Genomic DNA, 21663 nt, shown 5'->3' on the forward strand with positions numbered 1-21663 from the left:
CCTTTGCATCAAGCTCGCAGTTCCGTATATTCGGACACTGCGAGCTTGGACCTCCCGGACCAAAACATCAGTTTCCTCCTGGGAGATGTTTGGCCGTCTGACACTGCTGCTCTCTTCTGCCATGGCGAATTGAGTAAACTCTCATTACGCCTTCAAGTGGCGCATTTAAGGGTGAGGAGAGGGGCTTATTCGATTGGTGTGATGTGAATCGGCTGTGTAAAACCCACTCCACGCCTTCTCTCCTCCCTCTTTCCGACTTGCGCAGGTAGGAGGGATGGAGGTGGAAAAGAGGAGTAGCTGCGCCAGCGCGCACGGTGTGCCAAACTTGCAAAATCCGCCTGGCCCCACCCTTGCCCGGTCTGCGAAACTAGAGGCCAAGGAGCTCAGACATCCTGAGGGAGCTCGGAGTATAGTCCTGCTCCTTTGTATCCGAAGGGGTCAGTTGAGGTAGTTCGGGCATCTGATCAGAATGCCTCCTGGAACACCTCCTGTTAGAGGTGGCCCTGGGGGCAGACCCAGAACATGCTGGAGGGATTACATATCTCATCTGGCCTGGGAACACCTTGGGGTCCCCCAGGAGGAGCTGGAAAGTGTTGCTGGAGAGAGGGACGTATGGGGTGCTTTGCTTAGCCTGCTGCCCCTGCGACCTAGCCCCCGGATAAGTGGATGGATGGATGGATGGATGGATGGATGGATATTTCATTGCTTTTTATGATCTCTGGCACCTTATTTACATTAAAAGTACAACAAAAACTCCCAGTCTAAATTAATTTATTTTCCATGTGAATTAGAAAATGCTTGGGGGGCCACCTGACACCCTGTCCCAGGACAGGTTTGGCCCAAGGACCATAAGATGAGTATCACTGTCATAAGCCAACGCAACAGCCTCATCTATTTCAGTGTTTTAATAATAATGTCAGTGTATATTTACACTACTATGATATGATTACCTTTATGTTGTCTCTCATCTCACACCAACACTTTTGTTAATTTGTTCAGTTTAATTTCCAGCTGTTTGTTTCATTTTAACTGGACTGTCTTTGGACAAGCATAGGAATTATCTCTCTCTCTCACAACAGTGCATTTCCATCGAGAGCACTTTAGGTGTCCAGGCTGCGCAAAGAGAAAATGGAGTGAATGATGCAACTAATGCTGTAAATCCATGAGCTGCATGCACACCTCCACCCTTTGGTGCACTCCAACCCATTGTTCATGTAGGTACCTACCCCATGACGTGGTTGCTACAACACTTAGGGGGATACACTGATGTGCACATCCATTCCACCTCCTGTATGAATAAGCCCATGGGCCTAAGTAGCTTATCATATATTATATGATGGAGTACCTGGACAGATCTCAGTGGACCACGCAACAAATATGCACCGGGCTCGCTCATTCTGGTCCACAGGAGAGTATTGTGTGAGCATGGAGGTGCACTGGCAACCAATACAGTCAGCGCTCACGTGTTGCTTTATGTCTAAAAGCATTGCAAACAGATACGTTCATCAAAGTACCACTCGCTTTTATTGTTTCAGCTTGATTAACTTACTAAAGTCTCTTTGAACTGTGTCCATCTTACTGTCCAGCCCCCATAATCCAGATGACAGAGGATTATAGTGCATGGGGCGTGGGGTCTGGACATTGGCTATGGCAGCTCCCACCTTTGGATCCATTATCCATTAGATTTCAAAACCTTCGCAACCTATTATCCAAATTAAACTCATGATCCATTTATAATCTGATGACGACACAGGTACATACACATGAAGGCTGCAAATCAGTCAGTGCGCTCCAAGCCTTTTATTTTTTGCCCCCAAAGTTTGCTGTTTGTGATTTAGCTGCATACTGCTGCAAGATGCAAAGAACACAATGTTTCAACTCGAGATTCACGTGGCATTTTTCTTTTTCTCTTCTTAATTTTTTTGTTAAGTTACCATAAACCAATTTCATTCTAATTTCTGTTTTGTGATTTTCATTTGAAATTACCTCCTGCTACGTTCCAGATTAAATGACTCGAGTGTATATTTGAATATGGTAGATGTTTTTTTTCTCTTTTTCAATTCATGCAAGATCACACACACACACACACACACACACACACTTCTGAAACCAATGCCTAAAGATACAGTTGTTAACATCTCTGAAAATAACTTCCTGTCATATTAGCTGAAACTGTCACTTTATTCTGAAAGAAGCAAGAAAATCAAGTCCCTCCACCTTTTTCTACTGCTTCAAGTGATATTTGCTAGAATCTATTGTACCAACAAAGACCAATCAGAGCCGAGGACTCTCTAATGCAGCTGTCAATCATGTCAATTATTGTTCATGCGTGGTCAAACTGTCAAACTAAGCAGTGCTGATCAAATATGAATCAATATTCTGTTACTGCACTGCCAATTTCTTGCCTCTAATGTTTTCAGAAATATTTTTACTGTACTGTTTAGCTGAAAAAAAATAGTAAAGTTGGTTCTGGCAGGTGGGTGATGTTTGGTACTTTGTTTGACTGTTTCCTACATGGCGGCCAGATCACAAACTTTCTTACTTTACAGCTAAACAGTACACTAAAACAGACTGTATTTCTAAAAAACATTGAGGTGAGAAATAGGCAAAGCAGTACCAGAATCCTGATTCATATTTGATGCCTCCTTTGACAGTCTAATTGCAGTTACGAGCAGTGATTGACATGACTGACAGCTGCATTAGAGACTCTTGGGCTCTGATTAGTTGTTTTCATTCACGTGTAGTAAGGCAATTAGAAGCGATACATGGCAATAGAGTGGGCAGAGGAGTATCATTAATGTGAATATAGAGACAGTTTGAGCAAATATGACAAAAGTTTGTTTGTGTAAAAGTAACCAACTACAGATTTACCAGACTAGGTAGAAATAGGATCAACTGTGTACTAAGTGTGTTTTGCAAGATGCCTTTTACGAGAACATCTTGTCTAATACACTCGAGAAGAATGTACTGTATTAGCATGAATTTAGCAGGGGAAAGAGAGAAGATAAGAAGAGTGTGTACGACATAAGGACGGATGGAGAGAGGGGGTACAGACAGAAAATGACCCAGACAGTGTCAATTCAAGACAGACAGAAACTATTGAACGTGTAATGACGTCTGGACCATGACTGCGGTTTTTCAAGTAAAGTTCCTAGTAATATATATTTGGGCCTGTATCTTAAGGAGCTTACATATCCCCAAAGCTAATGTTTTATATCTAAAATAGTTTCATATGCTTTATTTCCCGAAGTAAACACGGTTCCACATACTGTAGAGACGGCGTAGACAAAACTATATTTCTCTCATGCTATGCACCCTGAACCCCTCCTGCCTTTGTCCTTACAAATCTATACTCTCCATTTCTTTCATCCACCCTCATTCCTCCCTCCGTTCCCTCCTTCCTTCCTCTGCGGCCCACTTCTGCATAGAGGGAATGGCAGCAGCAGCTTCAATAATTCACTTCCCCTCAGAACAGGTTGTGTTTGCATTGCAGGGTGCTGCAGGCGAGAATAGAGAGGGCGAGGAAGAAAGATTAAAAACAAGGAGGAATGAAGAATGAAGTCGAAATGGATGAAGACTTTGAATAGAAAGATAGAATGAAAGTAAAAGACGAAATACAGCAAAGGAGAGCGCCCGTTGTGAGTAATCATGATGGGGAAAAACCAAAAAAGAGAAAGAAAACCAGGGGGAGATTGTTTTAAAGGGACAAGTCAGCTCTTTCTAGTCCCATGTGTGTGCCTTAAAAGGTGAAAAAGAGTAAGATAATGAAAGAGAGAGGAGGAACGTCACTCTACCAGAGAACATGAGAAAGGCTCCCCATGCAGGAAGGGGAAAGGGAGGAGATGAGGATGGTTAGACTCTGATAAAAGCCAAAGCAGCAGTAAGCCAGCACCTATCATTGACACATTCTCCCTCTGCTACCTGTGAATACCTCACAAGTATGAACTAAGTCTCAGAAGTCTCAGCCTCCAACTCTGCAAGTTCTTTTAGATCCACAGTGTGTGTTTGTGTGTGCAATGTTTGAAGCACCTTATTTGAACGTTCTGTGGCTTGGCTTGTTTGGGTCGACCAATGCCATTCACAATCAGATAACCATGACCTGTATATCAGCTTCTTTTGCTTGAGAAGAATAACATCACAAATTGATAAATAGACAAATTCTTAGTTTATCTCTATGGTGGAAATGAAAACAGTTGGTAACTCATTGATTAGTTGACCAAGTTAAAGTAAATCAGAAACAATTTTGAATGCCAAATCCTAACCCAATTATTTCAACCCAAATTATGATCATTCCTTCACTCAGTGGTTTTCAAATGATGTGCTGTGGCACACTGACGTGCCTTGATGCAAATCCAGGTGTACCGTGGGATTTTGTGATAACCACACATTATTATGGCAATATTCAACTGGGCCGTTACAAAAACATATGAATTAATTTTTAACTGACTGTATCAGTGGGTTGTGCGCATTCTCTTGCTAAAAAATGTAGTGTAATTTAAGTTAAAAAACCTTCACAGGGGGACCATTTTGTCACTGTTTGTGCATGGGAATTGTTCGTGTGTGACACATCAAAGCCCTGATTGGCAGCCAGTGTGAGGGATGAATACATTTAAAAGGAGAAAGCTGTGAGTGGGACAATGGATCGCTTTATTGTACAGAGCAAATTACAACAAAGGGCACTTGGATTACGACGGACGAGCCATTCGGACGTTTTTGAAATGCATTAGTGGAGTTTTATTACATTTTCAAAATGTGGGTTCCATGCACTTCAAGTGAATGGAAAAATCCGGCTGGCTGTTATCCTCCGATACCCCGAACGAGTTTTGTGGATTAATAAACTACACTGGACTTCTTGTCGGCATGAGGGTCAGTAAGTACTGTCTGTATTTTCATTCTAAAGTGTCCATATCCTTTAAACTGAATATCTTTGGGTTTTGGACTGTTGGTAAAGTAGTGGAAGATGCAACATTTTTACTTGTGTGTCAGACATTTCATGGACTGGATAAAATGGAATATTGAAAATAAATGTTAAGGCCCAGACCAATCAAACCAAACAACAGAAAACTAGTGGTTGCGAAGTCCGATTGTTACGTTGCCCCATGTCGCCTGTGTGTCCACCAAAAAGTTGCACATTTACACACTGCAAAGACAACAGCCAACTAGCATGTATGTTCTTTGCCTGCGTGAGAGCAAATAAGTCTCCATTACAGAAGGCAGCGGTACTCTGTATTCTTCATTCAGACTGGGAAACCGTAAATCCTAAAGGATGGAAAAGACGCTAGTTTTTGAAAGTAGAAAGGATATTTACCATGTGCCAGCAAACAACATTCTGCTGAAGAGCTCAATGGCTAAAAACAAAATCGCACCTAATATAACAAGTTTGTTCTGACCTCATGTCCTCTTGACTTGAGCTGGTTGTTTACTTTCCTCACTTTCGTTTCTTTTCTTGTGCATTGAGCTGAACTACATATCAGATGATTTCTCCCCTGGTTTGGCTATAAATTGAAGCAAACAATATGAATAAGTCACAGGAAAAGAAATCATATTTGTTTCATTTCCAAAGATTCTAAGATTTGATTGAAGTTCTCTTGTACCTGAGCTAAAGCAAATACAGTTTAGGTCGCTGCCTCATTCCAACTTTGTCTCGCTCTCTCACACTGACTCGTTCCCTCCGTTTCTTTCTCATTTTCCAAGCCCCATGTTGGTCTAGCTCTCTGTCTCTAGGGAAGCCTTTCTTCTTTTAGCTGCTCTGTATCTGGCCCTGCCCTTTTCAATGTCACTCTCGCTGCGTCTCGCTCTGTTTTTCAATATGAGCCCTTCGCTCTGCCACGTGTCCTTTTTCTCTTCTTTCGTAAGCCTGATCCAAGTCATTTCATTGAATGTCAAATTCAGTTACAATTCATCAGCTTCCTCTAGATGTTATAATGCCTGAGGTAAAAGATGTTGTTGTTGATAAATAAATGAAGTGATGAATTACAGAGACACAGTTATGTCAATGCCATAAAACTACTTAACTCTGATTTCTTCCTAGATCACTTCAAATCCTCAAATGTCTTGAAATATGTACATCACAGCTGCTCAGTAAACCGACTGTTGCTTCTGTCTGCGTTATTGCCGTATGGCCGTGAGATCGGCTGACGCATCAGAATACAGCAGAGTGTATCTCTGGTGTCTTTGGATGAAAGTGTGAAATTTACCTGATACATTACCTTGCTTAGCAGCACCTCTTCCTCAAATGAAGGATGTGCAGAGAAATTATTTTCTATGTGGGATAAGGTGTCCTTCTGAGCCACAGGCATCATAGTGATTGAGTTAGAAATGATATTCTCATGCATGCACCTGGAAATAGTAGATCTCATTTGTTTTTTTATGCTTTTTTTTCCTGTCCTTGCTGAGCTCATTTCCACAAGCTTGCTAAAGTGTGAGCTCCTTCTTACATTTCCACAAATTAATACTTGGATCGTCTCCATCTCATGAGATTCTGATTGAAAAAGACTTCCATCAACTGTGATTCTCAACCAGGAGTGCAGCACTTGGACCCAAGGGGGTTCAAATAAAAATATTTCAGAGTAGCCGTGGTAAATTGAGCAAACAGAAATTATGAGATGGTGAAATAAAAATACCCATGTATTTGTTTTTAGGTGGGCAATAGACGCAGAAATAGGATTATGAGCTACCAGCTGCAACAGACCAACTGCACTTGACACCACTCACACACTTAACACCTTAAAAGGGTACTTCACAGATTTATCATTGCACTCAACATTGTCGGAATCATCATGGGCAGTTTTTTTAAGTATCAAAATGTATACCACAGAACCACAGACATTGTCTTTTTATTCCACACAGTCTTCTTCCTCATCAAAACCTGCCGCCCACACTACCTACAATGCAAACAATCAGAGGTGCAGGTGTGTTATTATAGTGGTGGCTAATGTAGCCTCAAGCTGCTATCCTCAGGCACAGATAAGGAGCGGGCTACAGAGGTCTGACAAGATCATCTCTTTCTAACCACAGATCAGTCAACACCCACAGATTTTTCTTTTCATTTTGAAACTTGTAGTTTTCAGCCCCAACCTACGCTGCTTCAAGTGACGCGGCTCCCCCTGGAGCTGCAAAAAGCTTTATGCAACTCTTTGTCACATATGCCGTAGTACTGCGCAAGACCTGTGAGCAGACTTTGATGTGTTAAAGTAGTGGACAAAACACTAGTAAGTGAGTAAAAAGCTGTAAAAGATTGATCAAAGTAATGGCTAAATGGTTGAAAGTCCAGCTGTTGTCGCTTCAAGTAGTAGCAGAAGGAATATAAATAAATTCATTGCGATAGTCTGACAATTCCAGGACTGATATGTCTTCTAAAACACTATCGTAACAAAATCCAGTGTTACATCATATAAAATAACATATGTTTTAAAATCCATGCAAATGAACTGTTCATTTGGAACATGACAGGAGGTATAGTTGAAGCAGTATTTTAACTTATATGGTAGGGCCGTGGGGTACGTCAGTCAAAAGAGGTGTCATCCACACTCAGCTGGGCTCTGTGTGAACTGGGCAGCAAGGTTTGCATAAAAATACAGTAAATTTATTCTCATTCTTTTGTAACTGTCAAATTCCAGCCGGGGTTAAAACCGCACTTCCCTTCATCTAATATAACAAGCGTTTTATTGAATTCGCGACTGTTAAATTTTAAGTCTCCTGTTTGTGTCACCTACTTCCACCCAAATCAAACCACCTCTCCTCATGATGCACCTTTCCCTCTGCCCTCATTTCCTGAGGTGGCTGCGAGCGCGGGCTGTCTGCTTGCTCCCCAGTGTCAGCCCTCCACCCTGCTTCCCAAAGCCTGTCTGCAGCTTTCAATGACAGTGTGCGCTATGTCCTATATATGCAGTAAGTGGAGAGGTGGGTGGATGCTTGCCACTGAATCGGCGGATGATAGCGAGAAGATGACAGGGCTTTGGAGGAGAGAGGTGCTGGGTGTAAAGAAAGGGAAGGATAGTGAGGAGGGAGAGGGGAAGGAAGCGAGGAAGAAAAGCGGCGAGGAGAGTTAAAGGGATGTATCTGTTGAAAGGGTTTGGATGAAGGGAGAGAATTAGGATGGAATGAGGATGTATGGGCACATTTTATCCCGTTTTGACATGTTAAGGGGAGCTATATGGTTGGCTGGGAAGGAAAAGAGGATCAGAGAGAGGAGAGGAGAAGGGAAGAGAGGAAGATGACAAGAACATCTTTCTTGACAGGTAAAAGTTTAGCAGATGGGTAAAGACAGAATGAGGGAGGAGGGGGAGGAGGACGGGATCAGGATGTGTAGCTGGTGGCAGGTAAATTGCTACACTGACAACATGGGGACTTTTTAACATATCCGACAGATTATACCCCGTCTCCTCTGAGCCAGCTGAGATGCATGGAGAAAGACGAGAACGTGTGAGAGCAGCAAGCTAAAATTTGAAAGACGAGAACGTGTGAGAGCAGCAAGCTAAAATTTCAAACATTTAAAGTGCCAGAATTTTTTTATTTTTTTTTCCCACTCAAACCGTCATGAGCAGGGGAAGAGGAGGAGGTGGTGGAGGAGGAGGAGGAGGAGGAGGAGGAGGAGGGGGAGAGTAGTTTGCTGCTGAGGGAGAGCAAGTTTGAGAGTGAGAACGAGAACTAGAGAGAGAGAGAGAGGGCGAGATCTCCAAGCAGCACGCATCGCTGAATTATTGAGGCCAGACGTGTGTAGGAGCAGAAGATAGATTTCCAGTGTTGATCCCTTCCTGCTGTCAGAAAGTTTAGTTGGACACGACCAATTCCAGCACTTGTGGTTGTTTTGTTGTTGTTCAGGGGTTTTCAGCGCACACCACAGGGAGAGGCAGAACATATGTGGGAGGAGCAGCCTTGAAAAGTGTGGTTTTAGCCGAGTGTGTGTGTGTTTGCTGACACTCCTTAAGTCGGAGCATATCTGTATGATAAGGTTTTCTCAGGCAGTCAGTGGCTGTGCGCAGGTTTTCTATGAAGTGACAGATCAATATACGTCCGCACTGAAGGTGCGACAGGCGCCGGGAAAGGCTGGCTGTATGCATGGCACTTTGCACGCTGTGAAACCCCACCATTTGCTCAGTGTGAGTCAACAATAACAATTTAAAGCTCCCTGAGGAGATTTACACCTACTCTTAAGACTGGCACAGTATGCCGTTACCAGCAGATAGGGGTTGTCAAAGAATATTAAAGATAACCAAATATAACCACATTAACCCTTATCTGGTGTATTCTAACCAGCTGCCATGCAAATAAGGATTATTTTGTACATTATTTAGACCAAATGCTGTTTAAAAGATCAAACTTAAAGCCCCCTTCACTCAGTGTGTTTCACTTATTGTCACTTTATTTGGATGTTTGATCTTCACCGTGCTGAATGGTGTTCTACACAAGAGGGGTGTTTTAAAATGTATCTGCTGAAGTGGGAATGTTTCTCTGAGCTCACCTGAAATCTCTTTAAACACATGAGCATGATTTTGTGACATCACAACCAGCCTGGAAGCCACTCATGATACACTACGCAATTTATAACCCTGTAGAACCGTGAAGCCTCCAGTGCACACACACTGAGGATGGATCCTGGATTTTTTTAATGAGATAGAAGAGGTGTAATTTGAAAAACACTTTTAAAAGGTTAAGGAACTTTTCTACCCAAAACACACCACTCACCAGAGATGACCCCAAGCAGGGTATTTTGAAGCCCAAAAGAGATTCACAACCAGACGAAACCATTTTAGAATGCTGCAGAGAAAGCTCCACCCAATCTGGCTGATTGCGTCGCCTACGACACAGCTTGTCAAATCGCCAGTGGCTTTATCGTCTTATAGTGAAGTCTCCTCGCCAAGTCAATTACACACTGTCCACAGGCTACTTATATGCGGGCTGTTGCATTCTTTAACAACAGCCAGGCCTCCGTCCCCGCTGAGACCAAGGCTGTCTCATGTGCATCCCCGCGGCTGTTGAAACGTATGTCGGTCTCCGTCCTCGCAGTGTGTCAGAGTCGTACAGTGGGTCGCTGCTTCTTGCTGTATGTGCGAATGTCCCACTAGTATCTCACAATTACTGTCTTCATTTATATTTTATGTGGCTACAAATTATATTCAGCCTAAAATAAGTCTGAAAAGCTGAAAATCAAACGGGTGTGCAGATAGTTGTTATATGGAGAGTCTGCTGCATTGGTGTAAAAAAGTTTTTAGAATATTGCAGACCTGCGAATTGTAAGAAGTTGCAAGTTGCAATCTTTTGTCTTAACCGGGCTTTATATGTCTCAAATCATGTGGTAGGGATCTTAAAAGCTAGCCTGGGAATCAGACAAATCTGCGAGCTTGTATTTTCTGCCTCTGATCCGCCTTTCATTCAAATAGGTCGCATGTTTCATTACTCTGATTGGTTATAGGTCTATGTAATAGTGTCCAGAAGAATGATCTATGGCTCTCGATAATGCCCCTTGCATATCAAACATGAACTGAGAGGTTCCAGGCTAACTCGCATTTGCGAATTGGTCTGGCGATGTCAGGCTACTTCAAAGCCACCAGCTGTGAAACCCCACAGCGTTTGTAACAAAGAAGACACTGTGGCAGACAGCAACGCATAAAAAGCATTGCATTAAAAAAAAAAAAAAAAATCCTACACATAGCGGCTTTGAAATTACACATAACCTAACAAATGTCAGAAGTTCACTTTAAACTGCACTGCACACAAAAAAAAGTTTGCTAAAAAAGAACGATGCCAAAGAGGGAAGACAGGAATAAGTGGTAAAGACAAAGGACAGGAGGGTGAAGGAGGAGGCAGTGAAGAAGAAAGAGAGTGACAGTGTAAGAGAAGTGCAGGAGGAGGCAGACGGTCTCTGATGTAAGCCATGTTCTCACCGCTGTTCACAACCGTCCTGTCGCCTTTATGAATAAGTTAGATGCCAAATGTTCCCTCCCTCTCATGTCCACGCATGCAAACGCACACACAGAAACAAACACACACACACACTGCCTTTTTTCTTCAATGTCAAGACACTGGAATCATTTGGCACACAACGAAACAAACACACCTGACTAACTCCAACAGCTTTTTTTTTTATCTTAGCCGTCACTACAGTAAATAAGAATATTAAATTGCCCTGCATTCATAAATTGTGTAGAAAGACACAAACACAGACACACGTACGTGGTTATTCCCCCATGAAGCTGAGCCAGTAAGAGGTGTTTGATAATGTCTGACAGAGTGACAGGAGTACAGAGGAGAAAACTGAAGTCTCCTTGACAGTTTTTCCTACTCACAGGGCACCCACGTCGTCTTGTTACACTCTGGACCACTCTCATCTGAAGAAGTGTGTGTGTATGTGTGTATGTAGGCCCCTGTGTTATGTGTGTGTGTGTGTGTGTGTGTGTGTGTGTGTGTGCGTGTGTGTGTGTGACACTGACTAACATCCCAGTACAGAGGCATGAGAGTGGGTGAGAGTGAGGTAATGATCTATGAGTTCAGCGAAAGGTAAACGCAGGGAGAGATGTCTGTGCACGTGCATGTCTGTATGTGCATGTGAAAATTGTGCGTGGGCTATCGTGTGTGTGATATGTGCGTGGATGTGATCTGCATGAGCAAGAACATCATCATCCCAGAGAGTGGAACACATAGAGAAGGGGAGAAAAAAAGAAATGAAAATGAACAGGCAGAACGGAGGGTTACGCGATGAGCTGCGAACACAAAAAAAAAAAAAAAAAAAAAATTATAATAATTCTGTCGGCACTTCAGTACAGACGCATGCTGCTGCTGGAGCCTGCAGTGATTCTCAACATTTCACTCCTCATCAAACTTCTATCTTTGATTTCTTCTCCTAACTTGGAAGCAAATGGAAACATCTTCGGGGAATATGGATAATAGAATTCAATCAGTCTATCAATCTGTATTTATTCATACACACTCAGTGCAGAGGCTTCACAGTGTGAACTAGCAGAGGGGCTTTATGATAAAGGTGGACAGAAAACAGACAAGATAAATGTCACACAATCAAACATGTAATCCAGTGGATTTCAGTGCATAACTTAAGTCAAATTTACCTCTTGAAAAGCATAGTTTGACATTTTGTGAACTACACTTGAACTACCATATTTGTTTCCAGTCTTTACGTTTATATAGAAATATATATATAAGACCAACGTAAGAGGCAGGTAGACAGCTTACACCTAAGTGTTAACACATATATATTCCACTAAGAATTACTAGGCTCTGCTTTCTAAGGAGATGTATTACCATCTCACCTCACTCAGGGCCCCTGAGTGCGAGACTGCCCACCTTTACCCGTTGCTTTGTGCCCACCGCAGGCTCAGTGTGTAACTGGTGGGAAGCAGGGTGATAAATCAGACCTCCCAAGACGTTGTCTTAGTGCTCTTATCCTTTAGCCCCAGGTAGCAGGGCTTGTGTAAACCACAGTCAACATATCACTTTGGCCTTTGGCACATAGGCCTATGGCTCTGCTGCTGACCTGTAGGTTAATAGAAATGTTGTCAGGCTTTAATATCCAGTCACCCATACAGAGAAATGAGAAATATGAACCTGGAGAGGAGAGGAAAGGAGAGGAGAGGAGAGGAGAGGAGAGGAGAGGAGAGGAGAGGAGAGGAGAGGAGAGAAATGAGTGAATCAAGGCCAAAAAAGTGGCCAAGAATGAGCTGAGTAAGCATCAAAACAAGGAGGCCGCGTACTGTATTGTGTATGTGAATGTTCCCAAGGTATGACCTTTTTAATATGAAGGCAGCAAGGGCAACACCGCCACACAATGGACCTAGTTAACGTGAGAAAAAAATGGGAGCAAGAAGAGATAATTAAAGCGCCATGTGCACTAAAATTTTTAGCAGAAGGGATGGGATCAGAGGGACTGACGGAGATGAGTGGAGACAGACACAGAAAGAGGGAGGGACGGAGACAAAGGAGGGGGAGCAGGCAGATACCACCACTCCCGTCTAATAGGTAAAATGATTTACGTTTTTAAAAAATAATTTTTAATTGTGGCCAATGATGCAGAATCTGATATACATTAAAAACAATAAAGACACTTGCCAACAGCTCTCTAACTCTGCCAACACATTATCTCCTATCTATCTGTTCTGTGCAAAGAATAGATGTTGTCATTGTCTTGCACCACAATCAAGCTTTCTTAGAAGAGAAACGGGCAAACAATGATATGCTTCTCATGTCTCCTTTCAGATCGTTCATCTGTCTGTTTGTCTATCTGCCTATCTATGCAACACATTCTCACTCCCAACTTGTCACATAGCAACACTTCGGGCAGTGGCCCTACACCTCAAACTATGACGCTCTGGTTACTGCACCAGCATCAATTTTGGACACTCTGGGATTGCATGTCAATTTACACTTGTTACACAGGTTGTGTCTTTTCAAAATAAACTTCCTTTTCACAGGAAATGGACAGTTTCCACTCATTAAATGCATACAGTCTCTTCAAAATAAACTCAGAATGCTGGTTAAAAGAAAATAATATTTAGGTTTACTTCCTTAGGTTTAGGCAACTAAAGAGGTGGTTAGGTTTTTAAAAAATATCATGGTTTTGCTTAAAGAAAGTATTTTTGCTACTAACGTAATGGAAAATCAAGTGACACTTCACTATGCTACACTAGCTAGCTCATGACATTGTTATTAAAATAACTCTATTGACTTTTGTTTAACAGAGAAAATGAACAGAGGTCTCCTGGGTGAAAGTCTGGAGTTTGTTTGACCCATCCACCTTCCCTCCTATCCGCCCTATGTGGACTTTCTCACTTTTTATAGTACGGCAGCTGCCCTGAGTGTCATAAAATGCCTCTGCCCGGTGCGTCTTGTATTGCTGCTAAAGGGTGCTTTAGAGCATCTGTATCTGACGCCTAGAGCCACTGGGTGCGGTTACATGATGGCTTCTCATTCAGAATGAAATAAATCTGAATGAAATCATACGGAATTAAAGTCTTTCCGGGTAGTTTACATGAGAAATATTCATTCCTAATGAGGGTTTACACGGGAGATCAGTTTAATCGCCTTTATTTGGGTCTGCGCAAGGTTTGGGGCAGGGAAGGTTTCTGATTGGATAGGGGACAGGGCAGATGTTGCGTGTTTACGTTTACCAGAAGAAAACACTGTAGTCCTTGTTCCGGATAACAAGATGCTTGACAACTCCGTTCTTAGTGCCTTTTTCAGGCTTGTTTTGCTTATATTCTTGAAGCAGCAGTACGACAACAACCTTGTTCTGCTAATGCTTCATCTGTTGAGGAGGAGAAGGGAGGTAGAAGGTCGAAGAAGGGAGACAGAAGACCGTGCTGTGGCGAATGGAAACCGATGAGTGCAACGAGTCCGCCTGCTCTATCTCAGCCCATTGCTATGTGCGCTATATATGTCATCGCGCCAGAAGGGCAAGGAAACGAGCATGCGCAGAAAGACCGGAATAAACTTAAAGAGGAATGAGTGTATACAAGTGCGAGAAATTCTTTCATTCGGAATTAGAAATGGAATATTCCAGCCCCTTACATCGGATTGAATTTTCAATCGCATTGGCCATTTTCATTCCGAATTAGGCGTTTACAAGATCACTTTTAATAGGAATGAACTTTCATTCCGAATGAAAAGGGAATTAAACTGTCCATGTAAATGTACTCAATGACCATCAGTATTGGAGATTCTTTCTATCTCTCTGTCTGTCTATCTGTCTGTCTGTCTGGTATTCAGTTGGACAGTTGGAAAAACGTTTTGAGCACCACTAACTAAATTTGAAGGACTTTTAATCAAAGCTCATACCGAGGGAAAGGTCATTCAACAATTGCTAACATTGAGCGCGCAATCTTTACAGCAAAAAGAGGTGTGTGTGTGTGCATGTGTGTGCCTGTGTGTGTGTTCATGCATGCATGTGTGCACCTGTGAGTACAGCGAGCAGCAGACTACAGCAAAGAGGTAAAGAGCGAGAGCAGAATAGTAGGTGTCAGATTGTGGGAGGTAAAAGATTATCATCATCTCTAGTTTAATGCTTCAGTCTCTTTCTATCACCGTCTCCCCTCCCCTCCTCCATTGCCTCAGAGCCACCAATAAATTATGGATGCTTATTAGAAAAGGGCAATATTCAGCATCCAAAATAAACTCAGCAGCAAGAGACATAAAAGAGACACAAACAAAAAGTGCTGATGTGGGTAGAGGAAGAGTTAAAGTCACAGGGGAGCCAGTGGCCAGGCCAGTTAAACCTGGAATGATCTCTTTCTAGGTCACCGGCTTTCAACCCATGTGCCGTGGCGAGCTAATGCACCGCAGTGAGTAAAGCTCCACATTAAGATGATGCTCAAATGTTGGGTGCTCGTCGACACACTCGCACACACAGACAGCAAATAAAAAAACTAGCAGTGTATTCCAAGCCCTTTATTCTTCCTTGGGCAACATCTTCAAAGTGATGTTAAATTTGTGCGCTATGTAGGCATATTAAACTTTTTCACTTTCTGCATCTCTTGTAGTGCTTTGTTCTATGGCCAGTGGCAAGGCCTCAACTCTCCCGCTGCTGCGAGGGCCTTGCTCAAATCTAACACTGTTAAGCAAAATCATTGATTTAAGTTCATTAAATTTCCTGTTAACAAGCACATAATGAAGCATCACATTGCACGCTAATGCAGTTTGGGTTCCATCTACAGCACCGGCTAATGGTTTTGTGTGACTTTGTCGAGCGATCAATAATTTGGTGTCCCTGTGAACTCTGTTGCCTCGCAGAGTGTGATCTGATGCAGCACGGCAAACGTGGTGAGACACTTTTCTGGTACACTTTGTCTGTATTGATGTTGTAACTGTTGAGTCCTTCGGCTGAGGAGTCACATCCTTCCAGACTGTCTTGAAATTTTCTGAACCTCCCCTAATCCTTAAGTACGTTGAGAGTTGCCGCATATGAATGCCACATCAGGCTTGTAATGCCTGGGATTACAGTATATCCAGATTAAATGAAACTTGAAAATCGCTGTATACGTATGCAAGGATGTTTGTGACCAGTCTGTGGGGATGCATATAAAATGCTTATCCCCCACCCTGCCACAAAAAAAAAAACACAGTAGTACAGAGAAGAGGGCTCTAATAAAAAATACATACTATAAAATGATCTTAATAGATGTGCATAATAAAGCTTTATGTAAAAAAATATGGTAGGCAGCTTTTCCTTTTTCCTTTGATATACAGTAAAGCATGGCATTTCCTTGGTGCACTTGTCTGTCCAATTCCTGTTTGACAGACAGGTGTTACAAGCTTTCTGACAGCCTATCAAAATTCACAGAAGTACAATCAATACTACACTGCTGCAAGAGAAACAGTGACTGATCCGCAAGTCCCTGCTGAGCCAGCAAACTGTTGCAGTGGGAAGAAAAGTGTGTCTGTGACACAAACACGTCCCACTCACACATGCACGCGCACACACACGGACCCACAGGTTCGCAGGCACACACACTTCACATTCGTCCATGCATTTGACACAATTCACACTCACGAGCACAAACGAACACCTGCACGCACAGACTCGCAGGCGTGAGCTGACAAAAACGCACACATCCAAACACACCCCAGAGAAGGCTACAGTAAATGAACCTCACAGCCGTCCAAAGCGCTGACATCAATCAGGCACGCTTACACCGTTGGGCTCCCGACGGACAGCGAGTCGCATCTGTCTGCTGGAGCAAGTGCTAAACAATTCCAAAGTGAGGGAAACCATTTTATGCATATCTGCATGCACAGCGAGCGAGAGTGCCAATCTCGTTGGCTCTCTTCCTGATCTTCCCCACTCGTGTTCTTCGCTGCAATTGTGCAAATTGTGTAGCAATTTGTTCTTTCTCAATGACTCTTTTTAATGATGATGGTTTACCTATACATGAAGCAGTTGTTGCACAGGTACGCACAGCTGAGCACCGCCGCCACACAAGCCACCGGGGAATGTGGGGCCTGTGAATGCCGGCCAGTGCGATTCCCACAATGCTTTGGGACTTTTGGTCCCTCAGCAGAGAGTGAAAGGCTGCTGTTGCACGTGAGACAAATAAGCTATTACAGTGGGGAAAAAAATTGTATATATATATATATATATATATATATATATACATATATATATATATCATTGCAGCCTTCAGCACTGGCACTCCCTGAGTGCATACCTTCCTGCTCCGACCCACTGCATATTTGTGACAGAACCCATGAGGCACGGATGCACAAATTCTTCATGACAATCAGTATATCACCCTGTAGAGAACCCAAAACTGTTTCAAACAGTTATTATGAAAAAAAATGAGGACAAGAATGCACAAGGGCAAACTGGAGATGTGAGCCTTCTGCGGGACGGCGTAACTAGATCACAAAAGTCACTCCATGCAGACAACATACTGAAAATACGAACACACGCTCCTGCTCCTACAAAATGATTGCTGGCATTCGTACATTCTGGATACCAGAATATTTTCAAACTGAAATATCTAATATATGTATGGTGGAAATATTTTTGGAGGGAACATAACAGATTTATGGTAAATCCTTGACTTTATCAAAGTGGATAAGGCCTCCACCAGCAGGTAAAAAATTATCCTAGATAAGCGTGGTGCCACTGAGGTGCATCAGGTGCACTCTTTTCATTGTACGGCCATGTTTGACATTTCCTATATAAACAGATAGTAGGAAAAAAAATCTTAAGACACTGTTTCTGTCTGCAGCAGTGGGTCGCAAACATTTTATAGATTCTGAGGAGAAAAAACAAATGCCTTAGGATTGTTTATTAAGGCGTCAGTATAATGCTTCAACTGGTGGTCGAAAGAAAATAAAAAAGGAACAATGTCGATGTAAGTTGGATATAATTCACTCTACTGTCACGTCACCTGCTGTATGAAGTATTAGAGCGGTTTAAGCCTGATTACCTAGCAAGGACCTCGACATGGGCCTACATGCTTCAGCAAATGACAGATTGTCAGCATTTCTCAGTGTGACAGCAGGCTGCGGGATTGCTTATGACAACAGCACTCCATGCTACTATGACTAAACAGACCTTGTTTTCAATGGCTGCCACATGCCTTCAAACATCAAAATCAAAGTATCAAAGCTGACAGATCATTTTGAGTGTTTGCTTTGCCCGGAGGGACAGGGAGGATGCATATCTGGCCTGTAGCTGAAGAAACTGAGCCTCTGTAGTACTGCGAGACAGTCTTAAGAGGGAACAAATCTCTGCTTTATCCCTCAAAAGCACAGTGTGACTGTCCTGTTTAACCTGACAAAGGCGAGCCACGTCTCAGAGAGCTCTGGCAGTCTTATCCTCCTGTTGAAACCTGTTGTGTGTGTGTGTGTGTGTGTGTGTGTGTGTGTGTCTCTCTCTCTCTCTCAGTGTGTGTGTGTGTGTGTGCACAGTGTGCTTGGGGGACATAGTGGGAAGTTAAATAGTGGCCAAACTACCTCCATGCAGCAATAACCGTAAACCTTAAACAATAATTTAAAGTTTGATCTACTTTGTGTAATAAAGAACTCATCTGTGGACCTAAAGTGGATTTTGCCATAAAGATTTATATCAGTCTAAAACTGGAATTAGATTGGATATACAGTAGGTGGGTTTCCCCCTCTACTACATTGCTGGATGTTTTCCCAGTCGCCTCCTGAGACTTCTAAGAAGCAATATCTCCCTTTCAAGTTAATTTGCTGTCGATCTCCCTGAAGCTATTCTCACAGTAGTTTAAACGCCAGTTATTATTACTGCCTCCGATTAGTGCGTCGCATTGAAACGCGGACAATATGTGGCGCGGAGAAGCCCTTAATTAAGATTATGGGTTAATAATTGGACAAATTATCATCGCTGGCTGCAATGGAGCTCAGTCAGCCTGCACTAATAAAGTATGTATTGATGTGATAATAGGAATACGTTTGCAAATATCGCGCTCTTACCGTAAACTCCTTGGCCCCAGGCAACAGGATAAACACTAGAAAATAACAAAATCCAGAAAAGCTCCATGTTCAGCTCAGTTCCGTCATAACCTATAAGGAAGAAAGGGAGACACACACACCGAGAGAAAAAGGTGAAATGAGAGGCACAGAGGGGAGCTGCCTGCACGATGGATGTGACAAACAAGAAACTACAGCTGAGTGATTGTTATCAAAAGGAAAAGAGAGGTACTTTCAATTGTTTTTTTCATGTTCAATTACGTCTCCTTCAGCCCCTTTAAGCCGTGAAAATGATATCACAGAGCAATTTAGCTCCCCGCCACACAGCCTGCGTGGTTTCATTCGACTTAAAGGACGCGTAATTCAATCACAAATCGTGGATTATACAAAGTTTACAAGCAGGGCTGGTGCGTGCGTTTTGAGATTGACAGGATTGTCTGCTGTTAAGCGTGACTAAACTTCCTCCTCGCTGGAGCCCAGGGGGGAGGGAGGGGGCAGGTGTAGTCAGGACAGGAGAAAACTAAGGATCAGACAACTGCGGTATTCATGGAGGATTAGCTACAACAAGTGGGGTCATGCACGTTGGACCCCACACACCCACACATGCACACATGCTTCAGATCAATATCATCATTCCTGCAATGTTTCTGCAGCAGCGAGGAGAGGGTGATAGGTCTGTTAAAAAAAAAAACACTTCTGTAAATGTATCACATGTTGTGTTATTTCTGTGCACAATTTGGAACCTGTGGAAAAGCTGAAGGAGAAAAAGGATGAGGAGCAGGTGGAGTCAGGGGCTAATGGACCCTCTTATGTGACTCCTCTGACCGAACATGAGGATCTCCTCCGACGCCTGACCCTCACACATTTGTATAACGGCTCTGAGGCGGCTGCATTGACAGACTGCATTAGACAGCGCGCCGTGATCAAAGTTTCACACGATGCATGTGAGTTAATACCCTGCATTAATGTCAGGGTGCGCTGAGAGAGACTTGCTCATACTGACATGGATCGTTATACAGTCTGCGTAAAAAGAGATGATGCAAATTAAAGCAGGGCGGGTGGGAAAACCCAAAATTTGAATGTCACCGGCGAGGCATGTTAAGTGTAATCAGAGCAAAGGTCAGGTTTGATGGTGATGTAGAGCAGAGTAAAATTAACCACAGCCGGCTTTAAGATGCTCGCAAATATGTGCACATTTCATTCTTTAAAAAATGCAGACAGGATGTAAACTCAATGGGAAAAAACACATGATCCTGACAAAAATAAAAAGTCTCCGTGCAGGCGTGTAATTCCTGCCGCGTCTCTACCTTGTCTCCGAGGTACCGTCCTTTGGGTCAGTCTGCTACCCAGCGCTGCGCGCACTCCTCCCGGCTCAACGACGAGGATTCCTCCGCTACCCCGTTAGACCAACCCGCCTCCGTGTCTCTCCACAAAATGTGTTAAAAAGTTATAAATCCTCCTCCAGTGGGTGTCCGGTGTGAGCTTTACAATTCCCGGGAAGTATAGCGGAGAGTTTGCTGAGCTCCCACACCTCTCAAATGATCTCCTTGGTGTGTTAAACTTTTATTTTACGCACGAAGAGAAGCGGGCAGCGGAATCTTACCGCTGCTCGGCTCCACCAGAGAGTCCCTCTTCCCAAAGATAAAAACCACTTTCCCTTTAAAAAAAAACTCAAGCAAGGCTAGTTTGGCAGAGAAATAAAAAAAAAATCCTACACACTCCGTCTCCTCTTTTGTGGATTCTTTACTTTTAAAGGCGTGGTTGAGATGGCTTTACTGTCTGTCTGTCTGTCTGTCTGTCTGTCTCTGCGTCTGACCGGTGACAGTCTAGTGAAGCCCTTCTAACACAGTCATGCGCTCTGAAAATGAGCTCCCCTCCACTCGTTCAATCAGCGCTGTGTCTGTGGACTCCAAGTGATGCTGGCCAAGTGGAATATGTGCGCAGACTGAGAACGACCGCCCCTGTCTATGAAGGGAGAGAGAGGGATGGAGAGAGGGGAGGGGAGGGAGGACAGAGGCTTCCACATAGATGCGCTCAAGCCTCACAGCTCCACATTGAACAGGTTGTCAAAAGAACAACATTGCCCCCCCCCCCCCCTCTCTCCCTCCCTCTCCTTTCCTCCCTTCCATTCACTCTGAAATAGGTTCCAGCCCTTTTGGGTGCCACAGGATGTCTTTAAGAGCCGAGGGGGCAGCGGTGGTTTTTGTGTTTTTCTCTGTTGTCGACTCTTTGGTGGAGTTCGCCAGCTGCGGTGCCACCAATCGTTGGTGCCAATTAGAACTGAAAGGCGCTCCGAAAGTTTTTCTGCCTAATGGAGGAGCCCTTAACACCACCACCCCTCCCCGTGGACCAATTATTTATGACAGCAAAAATAGAAACCCCCCCCCATACACACACACACTCACAGAGAAATAGAGAGAAAGAGAGTAGGAGCACACACACTTACACGGGCTGCCCCCCTTGTTCTCTGTTTCTCCACTTATTGTGCCGGCAGGTTTTAACTTCCCAAAGTGACCACAGGGGGGCGTGTTTCAGCTCATTGCCACCATTGAGATGCACGTGCGTGCGTGTGTGTGAGTGTGTGGTCTGTCTGCGTGTGTGTGTGGCGATTCGGTCTGAAAGCGTCCAGTGTAAAGGGCCCTTGTATTTCTGGCCTCTCCACGAGAGCTGTTGGTTTATCACAAAGCAGTGACTCTGTGTGCAGCTGGACTGAATGAAATAGACACTTTAAATATCAAGCAGGCTGCTTAT

The 21663-nt window shown here is 43.4% G+C and overlaps 1 protein-coding gene across 3 annotated transcripts in view; it reads right to left on the bottom strand.

The window, feature by feature from the left end:
- Positions 1-20791, bottom strand: part of LOC126389817 (MAM domain-containing glycosylphosphatidylinositol anchor protein 1) — a 234891-nt gene extending 214100 nt beyond the window's left edge. For 2 of the 3 annotated variants that reach the window (XM_050043748.1, XM_050043738.1), the window contains exons 1-2: positions 19145-19178; positions 18916-19005 (exon numbers count right to left, since the gene is read on the bottom strand). In XM_050043748.1, the coding sequence (XP_049899705.1) occupies positions 18916-19005; positions 19145-19163 (109 nt within the window). In that variant the 5' untranslated portion in view covers positions 19164-19178. Of the gene's footprint in view, positions 1-18915; positions 19006-19144; positions 19179-20219 lie in introns of those variants that run through there. The other variant, XM_050043756.1, reaches the window with a different exon arrangement.
- Between the last annotated feature and the right edge of the window lie 872 nt (positions 20792-21663).

This window comes from Epinephelus moara, chromosome 1, assembly GCF_006386435.1.
Source record: "Epinephelus moara isolate mb chromosome 1, YSFRI_EMoa_1.0, whole genome shotgun sequence".
NCBI classification, from domain to species: Eukaryota; Metazoa; Chordata; class Actinopteri; order Perciformes; family Serranidae; genus Epinephelus; species Epinephelus moara.